Consider the following 16,162-nt stretch of genomic DNA (forward strand, 5'->3'; position numbering starts at 1 on the left):
CGTGACGTCACGACCCATTCAGGAGCCCTAGACTCAAGGTAAAAAAGCGAAAAAGCGTCTGAATCCAATTTGTTTTTTCTTAGAATACTTTTTGACTCATTATAGATACCAGCACTACAAAACCCTGTTGACAGTACAGACACTTTAAGCTAGCCTTGGTTTTTATTTTTGGGTAAGATTTCGAATTCATTGTCGCCCTGTTTTCATTTGCAGTGCCATAGCTAGCATGTTTTAAATTTGTTACTATTCAGACTAGTTTTTGGCCTGCAATTCTTTATTGCCCGATGAATTAACTATAAAATACTTGCCAGCTTGTGTCGCTGAATGACATCCTGTAGGGTTTTATCCAGAGTGCAAGCAAACTGTCGAAGCTCGTTGTTCTCTCTCTCCAGTTGATTCATTTTGCTCTTTATTTTAACCATGTGTTGCGACAAAATCCTCTGAAAAGCTGCACCCGATTGTTTGAGTTCCCTCCCTAATGCCTACGAAGTGTCAGTCTGTTAGAAGTTTATTTTCCAACCCCTTACCCGGGTCTCTTTTCTACCTAATCCTGAGAACGTGACAGGTACGAGAAGGGGGCCCACTCCCAGGAAAATTGGGTGGAAGTGTGCGGATCGCTTCCCAAACCTCTTACATTATTTAAAAACAAAATCTATTATTTTCCTACCCTATTAAATCAATACCCTGTTCCAGACCTGTCTTATAATTAGCTACCTAGTTCAGACCCATGTTAAAGGCATAGTAAAGGGTTTTTGTTGATGCTGTTACCGACAATGATGAAAAAGTAGTTTCTTCTAAAAGAAACATACCGAATTCGAGACTAGAGTGCAAAACCCATACCCTATTTCAGAGCAAAATGGCCAAAATCGCTACTCTATTTCTGACCAAAAAGGCTGAAAAACCATAACCTTTGGGGCCCTACATAAATGTGGAGCCCATATAAGGGAGTAACCACCGGAGAAGGGGGCCCTTACAGTTCAACGAGTAAAACTAATGTTTCAATAACTTCCGTTACCTTTCCATGAGGAAAACATAACGAAACCCATCGTTCATAGAATATCTTATTCATCTGCTACCAACATCTGATGAATGACAAAAGGCAAGATGAAAAGCTCCAAAAGCCCAAAGGACTTCAAGGTTTCACACATCCAATTCCGATATATATGGCGCAAACTTTCACAGGGAAGGGGAATTGAAAGAACCTGTTGTTGCTGACTGAAAAGGAATCAAGTACTCCACTGACCTGTCTAGGACCTGTACCGTTCATGTGGTCCTCTCCATTTAATTCCTCTTGGGGTATACGTGATGCCTGATAACTAATGTCTTCGGCAAAATGAGTTCGTACACCGGATTCCATGGCTTTGAATTAGAAGGAGAAACTCATTATTCTTAAATCCAAGGAACACAGTTTGCATGAACTAACCCAAACACTATAAAAATGGATTATCGCTTAGCGGTTATTTCTATGATCGTTCTAGGTAAATCTAATCTGTTAGTTAATCGAAATTTGAGACAATTGAAGTTATACTACATGTTGAGTTTTAACAATCCCTAATCAACTCATATGCAAGGAACCTACCCGCTTGTAAAGGCCATTCATAGATTTTTCTGCAAGAAAAGGAAATCTTAAAACTCAAAAAAAAAATGGTAAAGAATATAAGCTTGAATCTGACAGACAATTGACGAAAAAGTATAAGTCTTTCCATAAAATCAGACGTGTCCATTGTAACAAAACAATGTGGTTAAAATTAGGCTAAATACCACACATTTGGAAAACTTATTAATTCTTCTTAGCCTCTCTTTACCTGTTTACGTAACAAAAACAAATAAACTGGTCATTTCACGTTCACAGCGCCTAAAAGATGAATTTGAGCCCTGTTGTACAAGTAAACCGGGAATCAGCAGTTTTTTCGCGTACCTGAGTGCGAGTGTATCTAATTGTCGAGAGTCGAGAGTCCAGTGTAAGATGTCGAGAGTCGAGGGTAACATGTCGAGGGTCGAGCGTAACTTTAAAAATATATTAAAATAAAGTGAAAAATAAAAAAAAAATAAAAATAAAAATATAGTATATATGAAATAAATTGCTGAAGAAATCAAGACAGAATTTTCTTTCGCCAGCTTTTCTTTTTTTTTTTGGAGTAAAGCGTTGCGTGACACGGCCAAATGATTTCTCGCTCCTTATAGTCTTGGGCGGTGATACCAACAGCGCTGTCTGTACTGTCAAGCAAACGTAAACTCTTATTAGAGGAAACATGCAAGCTAATTTTCATTTCTCGATATTCACGCTTATTATCTCCAATTAATTATTATCCAATTAATCAATTATTTAGCCTCCTCTGGTCTAGAGGTACGACTGTATTAGACATTTTAGAGATTAGTACCTAAGAAATTGTTACTAATTTTTCATTTTGTTGTAATGGAACATTAAGAATTGAAATCTGCGTGACATCAGTAACAAGGTCTGTCACCGAGTAGTCACCAGACGTTTAATGACGTTTTTCTTGGTGTGTGATTTTTCCCTATTTTTTTAGGAAGGCCATTAAGAATTCGATAAAAAGCAACAGAATGAACGCTAAAACGGCTACTGTTACACCCTGCTCTAGAGCTTCCAATAAATGCCAAATAAACTAGAGAGAACTGTTTGAAAGTATCCAATGTTATCTTGGGCAGTCCATGAACAAACAGGAAGGCATTGAAGGCTAAGATAAGATAACAGACATGCCATCCCCTATTCTTTAGTACGTCACATAACCCTATTTCAATCCACTATGTTTACGTTAATTTTGTTTGCTTGGCGAGTATTAGAACAAGGCATGAAAACAATGAAAACAAAGATAGTTAGTGGTTTATAATAATGTTCTACAGTCGTAAAGGGAGATAATAAGCGTGAATATCGAGAAATGAAAATTAGCGTGCATGTTTCCTCTGGTAAGAGTTTACGTTTGCGTGACAGTACAGACAGCGCTGTTGGTATCACCGCCCAAGACACGCAACGCTTTACTCAAAAAAAAAAAGAAAAGCTGGCGAAAGAAAATTCTGTCTTGATTTCTTCAGCAATTTATTTCATGTAAATTGTATTTTTATTTTTATTTTTTATTTTTTATTTTATTTTAATATATTTTTTAAGTTACCCTCGACCCTCGACACGTGACCCTCGACTCTCGACATTTTACCCTCGACTCTCGACTCTCGACAATTAGTTACACTCCCTGAGCGCTTTGTTTACAACACATGATGACTGTATGCCATACCGTGGAACCCCGTTAATCCGATCACCAAGGGCCACAACAATCTAGCCGTATTAGCGGAGTAGCAGTATTAACGGGGGTTCTTTCACTGAGCTTTTGATCGGGCCAGAATTAAGTGGCCGTAATAACGAGGTGGCTGTATGAACGGCTGGCCGTAAAGCAGGGTCCATGGTATTACTATTCCAATTATTTTGCAAACAAAATCCTATTTTCAAATTATCAGATTATTACATCTATTTGTAATTGGACACCTACGCCAATCCCACGTCGAAGTACGTGTACTTTTAGTCCTGCAATGGTTCGTTCTAAATGTTTCCCTACTGTTTATAACACATGGACAATACTGTTGACATTTTCGCTCCGGTGGAGTTCTTGTCAGTATTGATACGATTAATTAGTAATAATTGGGCCTCGTGTCGTACAATTCAGAGAGTAGTTGTGCTTGTATTTTCAAGTCGGCATCGCGCTTTGCGCTCGTCCGATTTAATCACTCCCCCTGTACTCCATAAATTGTACTCCGCAAGGTCCCGTTAAAATTACCAGTTAATAACATTTCAAAACATTTTTTTGAAACAAACATTACGTGCTGATACGGAGTACTGACTTACCGTCCCTTTGGATGTCTTTCTGCCTCGTCCATGTTAGCGCGTCTGAGTCTAACAAAAAATAACGATGAAAAACTGATTGCCAGGGAAAATGGGGCATATGTCAAGTTTCATTAACGTGAAGTAACTGGATGAGAGACTGCGCTACCTCCACGGTGATCTAGGAATATAGGGAAAAAATCCCGTCACCTTTTGAAGCACTCAGCATTAGACAGTGAACGTAAAGTACTGAAGCGTATAACGATCTCTATCAGGGGCTTTTCTGTTTGGAACAATGCTGCCAGAAACTGGCGTTTTGTACCAGCGTTTTCTTTTTTAATTTAACGACAGCAATTAAGGTGCGTGTTCTTCAGAGATGAATCAGTTGCCATGAAAACTTCGTGACAACGCGAGTATATTGGGCTTAAAAGTTGTTAAATTGAGACACACAGAACTCTGACACACTGTGCCGTTTTTATTCACCTGAAATCGAAGTTTCATATTTTGAGACTTTGCTGCTGATGATTTGAGCGTAATTTATGAGCGCTCACTCAGTTACAATATAACGACCAGCTGCAAATTCATACAACTTGGAAGGCTAAATAATTACATCTTTTGAGGGAATGAATTTAAGGATTCGAAAAGGTTTTGAGATCAGTTTTCTTCTTTTATTATCATTGAAATTCCTTTGATAAAATAAAGCATAAGACGTGGTTGAAAGTTTCGTTGAGTCAAAGTGTTTGAATACTGCTCGGATTCACTGGCTCTTAATTTCATTTTAGCAAAACAACAATATTTATGTCTCTTTCAATTCCTTTTCAAAATTACAAGTTAGCACCACAGCGCTTTCAAATAAACTGTTTATCGTTTGCTTTACTAAAAGGATTCCTCCACCATTTCACACGTACGCAAACATCTTGAATAACAAATTGTTTATGGTCCAAGCAGGTGATAATCTAATGCGATGCTATATTATTCAGCCTAAATTTTTTTTATCTCGTAACAACTGCCAAGCGTTCTCCGATATCACACGGACACCCACACATGCTCCATATCACTCCTCCCCCGTCCCCAGAGTAAAGTAACAATCATGGAGAACACAAGGGACGAATAAAGACCCATGGATGTTAGCCAAGGTGACTTAAACATCAGTGGTGGTTCCGTTTTACGGAAGAGCAATAAATATTCATATCTGAACTGAGAGAATCCAGACATTATTTAACTGAAACAAATTTAGGTAAACTGGTTACACACGTTATTATGGCACTTGATCCATAGGGCATCTTGAAGAATTCAGCCTAAATATTTCAGTTAAGTTTGTACTGAGCAATTTTCCTCAATCTTGGATATTTTAAAATAAAATTGTCTTGGAGGAACTTGCAAGAAATAATAATAATAATAATAATAATAATAATAATAATAGGCAACGGCTAATGGCGGTAAAGTGGTAAAGTTAACGAGATGGACGTTTAAGGGGAAATGTTAGTTGTTATGGTGACGAATGAAAGTGAAAAACTTGGAAATGGACTTGCAAATTGAAACGAAAAGCAACGTTTCTCAATGGGAATTGCCCTCAAGAAATAAAATTAAACCTGCAACTTTGACGATATGAGCAGTAGTAAATTGTGAGTGTTTTCTTTGTAAGATGTCATATTTAGGCACATACTTTTTCGCCTGTCTTCATTTCTAAGAAAATATTTTGGATATTCTATAATCTTAAAACGCAGAGTGATTAAATGTTTTGACAGGTAAAAAAAAACAACCAAGTTATTAATATCTGAAGCATTTCTAAATTAACGTTTCAGACAAGTTTCGTTTACCGACATGTAACACAAATATTGAACATTTTACCAAATCCTTTTAACTAAAGGAACTATTTTTGTCAAATATACTGCCTTTTTTTCCGTTTTTCCAATCAAAAGAATCCTTAAAAGAAATGTCTGCTAAACAGAATATAGGTAATTATAACGAAACAAGGACCGCGATGTCTTTGAGTTCTCGAAGTGTTTTCAGTTGACTCTGTTGTTCTATTCCTGTTGTCGTGACTAGGCATTGTAATTATTTGGTTTTGATTTTACGACACTAGATTGAAATCCTCTTCTTTTGTGGTAATTATTAGCGGTTAAATGATAGATATAATTCTTTTACCGAATTTGCTCGTCTTGAAGTAGCCAAGCAACCCAGATCTCGCCGACTCGCGTTTAAGTGAAGATGACAAGTTTTCAAAGACATTTATTACAAGCTAACAATAGAGGTTCTGTGAACGTTAGAATACAATGTTTGGCCGCCTGTTTACTCGAACAATTGAGAGAAAATTTTATTTTTTCGCATTTTTCCTTTTGTTCTTACTTTAAAGAAAAGGGTAAAATCCGGAAGCAAAATGTTAGCTTGAAACAAATAACTATTGATTGCGAAAAAATGATCAGCTTTGTTCAGCATCTACTCACTCGAATTAATCCAGTATAGCGTTTGTGCATCTGAATTTTGAGACTAGGCACTAAAATGGTAAGCCGACCAACAGGCCATGAACGACTGGCAAGGAAATTCTGAACAGCTTCAGAATCAACAGAGCTCACAAGACACTAAGAGCGCATGACTGGAGTGTCTGAACAATCGACATAATTTCTTCTGAATTCAGAGGTGATACCCCCTCAGTTCGCAATGTTTCATCACGGCGGCCATTTCAAAAGTATAGTGCTGTCAGGCTTTCAAATCTAAATTTGGCGTCTAAAAACCTTTAACGATATTTCTATGCAATTCTCAATGTCTTGCTGTCAAAAGCGTGTGCATTCCTCTTTGTTATTGACCTCTGAACGAAACCCTTCAGAATTTCCTTGCAAGATCCAGGGACTTGATAAGTCCATTTTCAAGCTATAAAAGCCGACTTGCTCCTTTTTAGTAAAATACGTAAAATAAACTATTGGTTGGTACCTCATAAATTTTAAAATCTTGTGCGGTGTAACGGAAATCTTTAGTCGCTTTTATAACACAGACGCGAGGTAGACTTGCCGACAGAGAAAACATTTTCAATCAGCTAAACAAACCAAATAAAATTAAATTAATTTAGCTAAGGGATAATCCCTACTAACTTTGTTATCGTGCCACACAAACGAGAGGTGAATAAGCACATTTTAAAGTAACAATTGCTCACTTGATCGCATTGAACTAAAAGCAAACTGAAAGCGTGGTTAAATCTGTATGCACAGGGCTTCCTGTTTATTCATCCTTCTTTTTTTCGTTTGTAATCCTGAAGAATCCTCCAATTTGTTTAAGCAAACATGAACGCTTTTTTCCTGACCACCAACTCATTGATAATGCAAATTCACCCGGAGCCGACCGTGTTTGATAACTGTGCAAAGTCCGCTCACTATTTTGTTCGTATCAGTTGAGAATTTGCGCTCTTGATGTCTCGCCGCATATAATCTACCGACATGTTTTTTTAGTACCAACCTCTCTTCTATGGTGAATTTGTTCAACACAAACTTTTTGTTGATTGTAGTAACTCAGCGGTACAGTTGGATAGATCGACAGAGAGCGAGCCCTTGTGGCTGTAAACTGACTTGCTAGACCAAAACAACCGCAAAGAGAATAGTGATCGTAAGAAGTTTTAAGAGGACATTTAGGTTTCTAAGGAACGGGCGCTAATAAAAAATACAGATATCTCAAATCCTACATACACTAAAATTAGGAAGCGAAGTCTAATTCAACAAGCTCACGTTATTGACAGGTTTCAGAACACTTATTTATAAACCATACTGAAATAGTGCTCTGGTTATGCGGTAAAACTCTTCATCACAAAAATACTTTTTTGCTTACGAAAGCCACAGAAATGAAACTGAAATATGGTGGCTTATTCTGCGTGGATAAGGTGTGGAGAAAAAATTTTAACGTAATAATAGAATTTCCCGTGATTTCGATACCCTTTCAGCTGTACTTGACATCAAAACTAAGTAAAATCTGCATTTCAATAAAATGTATCAGGCTTTCTGGAAGGCACTCATACAAAACCTCGACAAAGTGAACAAGTAAGAAACTATTGCGCTAAACACAGCTAGTTATTAAGCCGCTTTCCTCAATCGTACCGCTAGGCAACGACTTTTTCCTTGAAAACTTGCATACAAAAAATCGCTCTCGACTTGCCGCCGCCGTGAATCAAGATAATTTCGACTAATTTGAGGAGAACAATAACGTACGTTTTAAAATATAACGTTTTGTACAAGGAAACCTAGACTAAAGTGACTTTTCCTGGCTGTGAATGCAGTGAAAATCCCCGGGAATCAATCTAGACAAAAAGATGTTGATTGAAGATTCTACGGAAACAAATTGTGTTAATGCGAGATAGCATCTGCCTGTTACGTGATTCGATTCGCTAGTGTACATTCGTCTGCTATTCTGTTCTTTATCAGTAATGATAAATCGTTTCTGTGTTTTATTCAGAAACACGAATTAACGTTATTATGAGATGTGTTTATTCAATATACCTTCCATTCATTTACAACCCGCTAATGGATGCTGTTGACAACGGCATCTAATCATTCCGCGTGATATTACAGTCAATGCGGACACAGATTTTAGCCACCGAATATTCATATTCGTCGATGAAATGAAGAATCACAGACGAGTTTCCCAGAGTTTCACAAGAACAATGATTACGACTACTCTTAGCCTATCTGGGAATCACTGTTACATAAGAGCCCCAGCTCTGATACAGGGTCTTACGCTGATGATCAGCTTAATTATTGAAAACTATACTTTGGAAAGCTGATTTTTTATCTTGCTAGCTTTTAATTATTTTATTCGTTTGTCTAAAATTCATTTTAGGTTGCATTAAATTACGGAATCGAGAGAGTTCGGAGAACTGAGAAAATGTAATTCAATACAATTTATTGCCACATTTTGAAACACATTCAAAAAATTCCTGCGCTTCTCGGTAAGTATTGGTTTTGTAATAAAATAACATGATAGTCCGAGGACAAACTTGATATCGCATTCTCGATATCATTTCCATATTGAACGGATCTATATCCTGACAATTTTACTCATTGATGACAACTTTATACTGAAATACGAAGATTGAAGAACTATATTTGTCACGGCAATAAGCCTTCGTTTAGGGGCTGCATTGAAGTCGAAGTCTGTCCTAAATATTACTCTACTATTATTACTTTTTAGTTCTAGACTTTAAGAGCCGACCTTTTCAAGCCAGTTTCACGCATAACAATACAATACAATACAATACAATACAATACAATACTCTATTTAACGAGGAACATACGCTTTGCTAAATGGTTTAGTGAAAACTGACAAAACTTTACAGATATGCCACGAAAAAAAATAAAATAAAATATATAAATAAATAAATAGATAAAAAGATGGACCTGATTTTCTCAACTCTAGCCGGCGACCCAAAACGGATCCATTTTACAGGGAGACGAGAATGGGCCAATTCCGATATATTAAAATTCTAACTTGGCTCCGAGGCTTAGGGGAATAAAACAAAAGAAATTAATTATTCATCCCTCATCCTCGATGCGATTTCTTTTGTTTCATTCCGCTAAGCCTCGGAGCCAAGTCAGAATTTTAATATATATATCGGAATTGGCCTATTTTACCTACTACGACATTCTTCAAATTCATGAGGATATGCTCCTGGCTACAAGCAAAGCAGTTTATAAGAAACTTGACAAATGCCAAAACACTGAGAATCCGGTGCTAATAACAGCCAAACGATCGAGAAACAGTAATTACAACAAGTCATTGCTTTATGATAGTTGGGAAAGTAACTCCGTACAACTCCCCCACATCACCTGGAGGTAGGTAACGAACGTCCCCAAAGGGTGTGGTTTTGAGTCGCTTTGCCCTAAAATAGGGTCAGTAATATTTTGACCATTTTGGTCTAAGAATGGAGTTCTGTTACTGCACTCTGGTCTGCAAAATGAGTGTAGTTTTAGAAGACATTAAATATCCTTGTTTTGTCTTTTGTTTTGAAAAATGCACCGATTTTGAATGACTTAGGCCGAAATTTTTAAAACTTCTTGCAGTGGCAGAAGATTCAGGCGCTTCGATGTTACCAGCATCTGCCGTTTTTGAAATTTCATTCAGCGGTTTGTAGTAAAAATTTCGGCCTAAGTGATTCAAAATCGGTACATTTTTATGACAAAAAATAAGAGATATTTAGATGGTTTTCGAGGTATTTAGCAAATTTTTAATGATATTTAGGAGATTTTTTGAGAATTTCCGAAAAGATATTGAGGCGATTTTACGCGATATTTGTGGAAAGGTTTAACTTTTTTCGTGAATATTGTTTATTTGCGCCGTTGTAGTGTCATTTGCGGCCATTGCGCTTGGCCCTCGGTATGTAAATGACACTGCATGGGCGCAAATAAACAATATTCCCTCAAGAAGTCATGTTGTTCCATTATTTCAACTCGTCGGCAAACAGAGCCATTCCGCCACCTAATATGCCGTCAACGAATGAAAGAGAGTGCTCTTGTTATGAAAAATTCTTAAGCAATCTCAAAGCCATCCCCTAACGACAAGTATACGAGCTACATCGCAAAGAGATCAGAAGTGCGCTGGAACCTGAAAGACCGCATCGAAATTCCTTTGTTATATGAAACGTTTTCAATTATCTTTCATTATTTTTTATTGCCGAATCACTTTTTAGACGGACCGGCGCCTCATGTTTAGATTCAACTGTTTTTTTTTTTTTTTTTTTTTTTTTTTTTTTTTTTTTCCAAGACTTTCAACCCTCAACCAAGAGGAAACATATTGCTTCAGATGGACTAAAATAAACCCTGGACCTGAAACGCACTCTCCTGTAGATTCGCGCAATTCCAATGAAAAACTATAACTTGCTAGCGAGGTGTTTTAAAAATACTTTGTTATTTCTTTCTCCATATTTAATCGTCTTAAATTTGAATCCATTTTTCCGTAACTCTACAGGCGTTAGAGGAGAAACACCCTTTAAAGATAATCTTTTTTAAAACCCCTTGTGCATATTGTAAATTGTTTTGAGACCCTGGCCAAGCAAAACACTGCATGACGTCATTAATAATACGACCTATACTGCATTTAAATTAAACATGACTGGGAAATAAAACTGATCAAAGCTCAGTAAGGGAAAACTACGTAAAAAAGGTTCAAAGTCCAACTCAACTGGAATTACTAACAGTTGCTGCGCTAGACTAATCTTTTCCAAAGACCCTCTCTGCATGAAAGCCGCTTCACATCACATCGGTTAGCCTATATATATCTTAGTTAGCTACTTTCACCTCAGCTCATTGGCTTAGCTGATATATTTTTTAACAGTTTAGCACTTAGGTTCTTCAAGCAGCTTTCACAAAGACAGTGCAAAGCAAATGGAAACCAAACAAGTATGCCCGTAGCCACTTTAGACGCCTTTGGCTTGTGTGATTCTCATAGTTATACCATTTAGCTAAAGCAAATTGCTCACAGATGATATTTGAATGTCTGAGGCCTCGACTGCCGAGTCACTGTCGTTTGTGTCGAGCAACTCACCGTAAATTTAATTTAATTTAACTTGATTAGTAAATTGTGAAACTCTGAAATATTCAGCCAACTTGACAGGAAATTCTACTTGATTCCTTAAAGCTCTCTTTCCCTTTACAAGAAAATGGAAAAAGTAAGATCGCATACTTACCTCTCTTACACGTTAGTGGCTCAGTTTGTCGAACGCGGTGTTTACTTGAGCACCGGCAAAATGAGTGGGCGATGAGCGAACGTGGATAAAAAAGACGAAGACAGGTTTAACGAGATAGACGTTTTAGGGGCCAGTTCGGTTTCTATGGTGACAATGATTAAAATAGACCCTAACGCTTCCTTAATTTAAGTCGTGTTATCTCGATTTAAAAATAACCAACTTGAGATGATAAGTAAAGAATCTTCACATAACGAGTGCAACAATTTAGGGTACTTTTTTCCTTATTTACATCACAATTTAGTTTTATTTGCAAAATAAATTTAAATTGTTTTCTTGATGACTTATCGGCTAGTAACCTTAAAAAGTCGATGTGTTAAAAGCTACAGTTGTATGAATGATTTCATTTCATTTTCAAACTACCACAGTGTAGTCAGCATAGAATCCTACTTCTAGAATGACACAAGATATCAGAAGTGGTGAATATTTAATTAAGCCTTTCAGGAATCCTGACCCGGCGGAAACCATTAGCTAAACACCTCTTTCAAATTAAAAAGCAAACAGCAAACCAACATATTGATTTCGCTGACTTACATTTTACATGCAGTTGCAGGCCTTTAACGAAATCTTTGTTAGGAGATCTACAGTGACCGTGATCAAACTTATTACCAGCTGCAATATTTTTCCTCTTTACGAAACTAGGCAACAGAGCTTTCTCTGAGGTCTGTGTTAAATGATGAATTTCCATTTACAAGTCTTCGCAACATTAGAACGTGCTCTTATTGCGTAATATCCTCTAGTATTTATGTTAGCTTTTGTTCTTTGCTTAAAATCATCAATGATGGGTTTAGGAGAGGTGTCAGCTTCGAGCATTAGTGTAACTGATATCAACTGTCGATTGCATAAATGTCTAGAACAAATTTGCATAAAGTTGCTGGCATGACTGAGTTGCTACGCCGATTTCAAATGGATCTGAGTTGTGATTCGAATCACGTACTCTTTAGGGACGGACCATTGTTTTTTTGGAGGGGGTATTTGGGCAATTTCCTGAAACAATTCCTGCACAGCGAAAACTGTTGAAAGTAAAATGGTGCAAGGGGAGCGATGGAAAAAAAAATCGAGCAAATACTTTCAGGTCCTGTTCTTTTGATGTTAAAAAAGTGTTTGCAAAAGCTTTTGCCTACCCAAAAAAATCATGCACAACTTAAAATTAAAGGTGAGAAAAAAAAATCATGTCCCAGAAATTTGCCCAATCCCCCTACCTCCCCCCTCAAAAATTAATGATCCGTCCTTTAGAGCACCATGGGAACTGCTCATCTGAAGTTTCATTCACGCCGAAGCTAAACCTTATTCAAGTTCTTTATCAGGAAAACGTTTCGCTCACTTTCTAAAAACAAAGAATTATAAATCGGTACTTTAAAAAAAGACGCAAGCCTGGTTCATTTAACATCAGGATTATCCCTACGTAAAGAAGATACAGGAAAATTCTTCTTCTGAAATTTAACCCATTGGAAACTAGCTCGTGCCCTACCACCACTTCCATAAAATTATGTTGGTCTTCTTCGTCCGAGAAAATCGAGGCGAGAAGCTCTGACACAAACTAGCCACGACACAGGTCCTCACCCCTGCCGTGCACAGTTTATAATAATGATAATAATAATAATAATAATAATAATAATAATAATGATAATAATAATAATAATAAATATCATAGTGTCTCAGTCACGTTTGTGGTCCATTTATTAAAGTGTCAAACCATGCAGCCTGGGAGAAACCAATACTAATAAGAGGACACAAACTACTAAAAAATACGAAACTGAGAAGACTAAAATATCTACACTAAAACTCCTTAGCTGACTGCCAATTGACCTTGGTAGTCAGCTAGGGATTTTACCTTTGCAGAATATGAACGGGCAGAAAACTTGATAAGACGCAATCTTAGCACGGTGTATTTTTCAGTCATGTTTCATATGTGTATATTCATTCACAGTCCAAAGACAACTTTTAGTTGCCGTTGCCGAATTTTACGACGGTGTCTTGTGTTGAATTTAGTTCATTCTAAATTCAATAAGAAATTTTAAAAAGTAGCTCATATGACTCACTTTTCACGCCAACGCTTGTAACTTGATATTTTTGTCTTCCTTACAACGTAACATGACACCCTTGTTTTCTCGAAAACATACAGAAGATTCTTTATTTGAATCCTGACAAACACACCAGCGTAGTTAAAAACAGCAGGAGATATCTCTTGAACCGGGCCAGGGGTAATTCCAAAAGATACGCAGTCTCACTCCAATTTTCCACTCCATATAGAGCTACGTGGCTTTCTCGCATAGTAATGTACAAACTTTAGGTCAGTTATCTTCTTAGCATTCCATGTCCGCCGGTCAAATATGTCCACAACGGCAGAGATGAATCGATTGTTGGTCGTCGGTAAGAAATTCAATAACGCTCCAAAATCACGTGAACTACAGGTTATCACCGTTGACTGGAACTACAGTTGAACCCACCAATTCGACCTATTTCCGGTATGCCATAATTAGGAAAATAGTAACTACAGTAATCAAAGATTACGAGTGCGTTCGACACCGTCACTTTAATGTATACAGTCAACTCTCGCCTTGCAGACACCCCGTTGTTACGGACGCCCGCTATTACGGACAAAATCCAGATCCCCGGCGAAAGCAATAGAGGTTTAATTGTATACTTTAAGTGATTTCACTAGCTGACTTTCAACCTCTGACTATTTCTGAAATCAGCATTTTTCATCAACAACCGAGGTTTTAGGCCCAGTTCAGACGCCGAACTTTTCATGAGCCGAACTTAATTCGAATTTGGACCGACCCAAATTATCAAAAGTACACCTGTTGATTCAGACGTCGAACTTAATTCACCGAACTTAATTTAGTTTGAACCAAAACACATGGAAACATCAGCGGTTTTCAGGCAAGGTGTATGCATTAGGTTCGGCACATGAAAAGTTCGACGTCTGAATCAAAGCCGTTCCAAAGCCGAAATTCCCGGCTGAGCTAGGCGGGAAGAACGGCTGGGCCGTTCCAAATTCAAATAGCCGTTTTTAACTGATTCAGACGCCGAACATTTCATGTACTTAATTCAACGTATTAGGTTCGGCTCATGAAAAGTTTGGCGTCTGAACTGGGCCTTATAGAGAGATATATAAGTGTCGAAGTCTATTCCAGTAGAGGGGTCCCCTGTACTGAAGACTATGGACTAAAACAGTAATTAGCGATAAATGATAAGCATTATGGAATGTAATATTTATTGACCAAAGGCCAGAAAGAAGCACTCCAAGGACAAAGTTCATCAGTAACCGACTGAAGTGTTAGTTTAAGTGTAACGAAAAGTTTAAATTTAAGTGTATACTTCAAGCAGTCTCGTAGCAGCTTTGAAGTGACATTTTTTATTATTATTTAAATTCCACCTTTGGAGTTCAAAATATATAAGCGGTTAAATACATGTAACCCGGTGAGTTCAAGTTAGGGGAGTAAAACTGTAATAACATTTCACGAAGTACTGAACTTGCAAGCCATCTTCCCGATGCGTGACCGTGCAGGATACACTGAAGAAACCTCTACTAGAATCCGACTCAGACAGAAATGCTTAAAAAAATAAATGCAATGATGCAAGGGACCGCAAACGAAAATACTGCCGGTATACGTAGAATCTGTAAAAGATCTGACCAACCAAAATTAGAAACATAACAATGAAGGGTCATGAAGAAAGGCTGATTACTACCCAGATGACTTAACGCGACAACAACATGCTAGAATCCAAACTGAAAGCCAAGGATTGCAACCGTGGACAGCTGTTTCGACCTTGTTGGGTCTCGTTAGCACAGTGTAGCAGCAAGAAGTAAAGTCATCGGCTGGTTGACCGATCGTCTAGTAAATGCGCTTGGTAATGACCTCAGATGAAACTCAAATCCAAAAAAATCACTTGAGCAGGACGAATCATTTAGGACTAACATGTACGCTAGCTACTACTCTGTCATTTTACGTCTTTTGAGGTTCTTTGCAAACTAAACGTTGACCTGCAGAGATAGTGATCTGGATCTACTGTAAAAAAGCCACAACATATCTCCCTCCATGCTTATACCATATGTAATGTATATTCATCGTTCACGCTGAGAGCATATGTTTTACGCTTAGTGTGGTAAAGATATTTGTTATTGCATTTTGCCTGTGTCTTCGTCTTCTGAGCGCTTGTAGGGTCTAGGAAAGAAGCGAAACACAAAGTGTTTAATTAATATTCCACGAGGTCCGGCAGACAATAACTGAGCTTTTCAACTTCTGTTATTATTTTTTGTGTGTTATTGGCACAGGTACAAACTATGTTACATAGATTTTTAAAACGTCCTTACTCAGTCGAGTCCAACGTATGATCGATCAGTCAATAAAAGAAAAACAAATCAATTTTCACGATATCGTGCGAGGAATCGCCATGGCATATTCGAATGGATGTTCCTGAAAAGAAAAGGTCCAGCGCTAGCAGATGTTTGTCAGCGTCGAATCAGTTGGTAGCAGCTCATTGTTTGTATAAGCCCCTATTGTCAGTCACAGAGTTTTCGAAATTATATATTATAAATTCAAGGCGAGTTTCTTTATTTTCAGGCTGTAGTTATGCTTAGGAAGATCCCGAAACTTTCGATT

The 16,162-nt window shown here is 37.5% G+C and overlaps 1 protein-coding gene and 1 long non-coding RNA gene across 4 annotated transcripts; both read right to left on the reverse strand.

Annotated features, from left to right (window-relative positions):
• Window positions 1–88: 88 nt before the first annotated feature.
• LOC110062603 (uncharacterized) lies at window positions 89–11,585 on the reverse strand. 3 transcript variants are annotated; one of them, XM_020769537.2, is made up of 5 exons: window positions 11,496–11,585; window positions 3,857–3,904; window positions 1,580–1,608; window positions 1,244–1,359; window positions 104–482 (listed from the first exon to the last, which is right to left on the reverse strand). In XM_020769537.2, exons 2-5 carry the CDS (start codon window positions 3,886–3,888, stop codon window positions 294–296), a joined length of 366 nt encoding a protein of 121 aa, XP_020625196.2. In that variant the 5' UTR covers window positions 3,889–3,904; window positions 11,496–11,585; the 3' UTR covers window positions 104–293. The 3 variants fall into 3 exon arrangements, with proteins under 3 accessions (XP_089145325.1, XP_020625196.2, XP_089145326.1); XM_089289200.1 differs by lacking the exon at window positions 11,496–11,585 and adding an exon at window positions 7,283–7,711; XM_089289199.1 differs by lacking the exons at window positions 3,857–3,904; window positions 11,496–11,585 and having other exon boundaries at window positions 89–482; window positions 1,580–2,092.
• Window positions 11,586–14,894: 3,309 nt separating this feature from the next.
• LOC149111555 (uncharacterized) lies at window positions 14,895–16,120 on the reverse strand. The gene is made up of 2 exons (XR_016207061.1): window positions 15,874–16,120; window positions 14,895–15,724 (listed from the first exon to the last, which is right to left on the reverse strand). It is a non-coding gene; the product is annotated as an uncharacterized LOC149111555 (long non-coding RNA).
• Window positions 16,121–16,162: the final 42 nt, after the last annotated feature.

This window comes from Orbicella faveolata, unplaced genomic scaffold (genome assembly GCF_042242905.1).
Source record: "Orbicella faveolata isolate gen_17 unplaced genomic scaffold, um_ofav_v1 contig_2, whole genome shotgun sequence".
Classification (NCBI taxonomy): Eukaryota; Metazoa; Cnidaria; class Anthozoa; order Scleractinia; family Merulinidae; genus Orbicella; species Orbicella faveolata.

Coding starts and splice junctions, on each gene's coding strand:
- LOC110062603 (XM_089289199.1), bottom strand. CDS start 1,724: ATGGACACGTCTGATTTTATGGAAAGACTTATACTTTTTCGTCAATTG. Junction 1,360..1,579: donor TGAATGGCCTTTACAAGCGG/GTAGGTTCCTTG, acceptor TCTAATTCAAAG/CCATGGAATCCGGTGTACGA. Junction 483..1,243: donor ACGGTACAGGTCCTAGACAG/GTCAGTGGAGTA, acceptor GACACTTCGTAG/GCATTAGGGAGGGAACTCAA.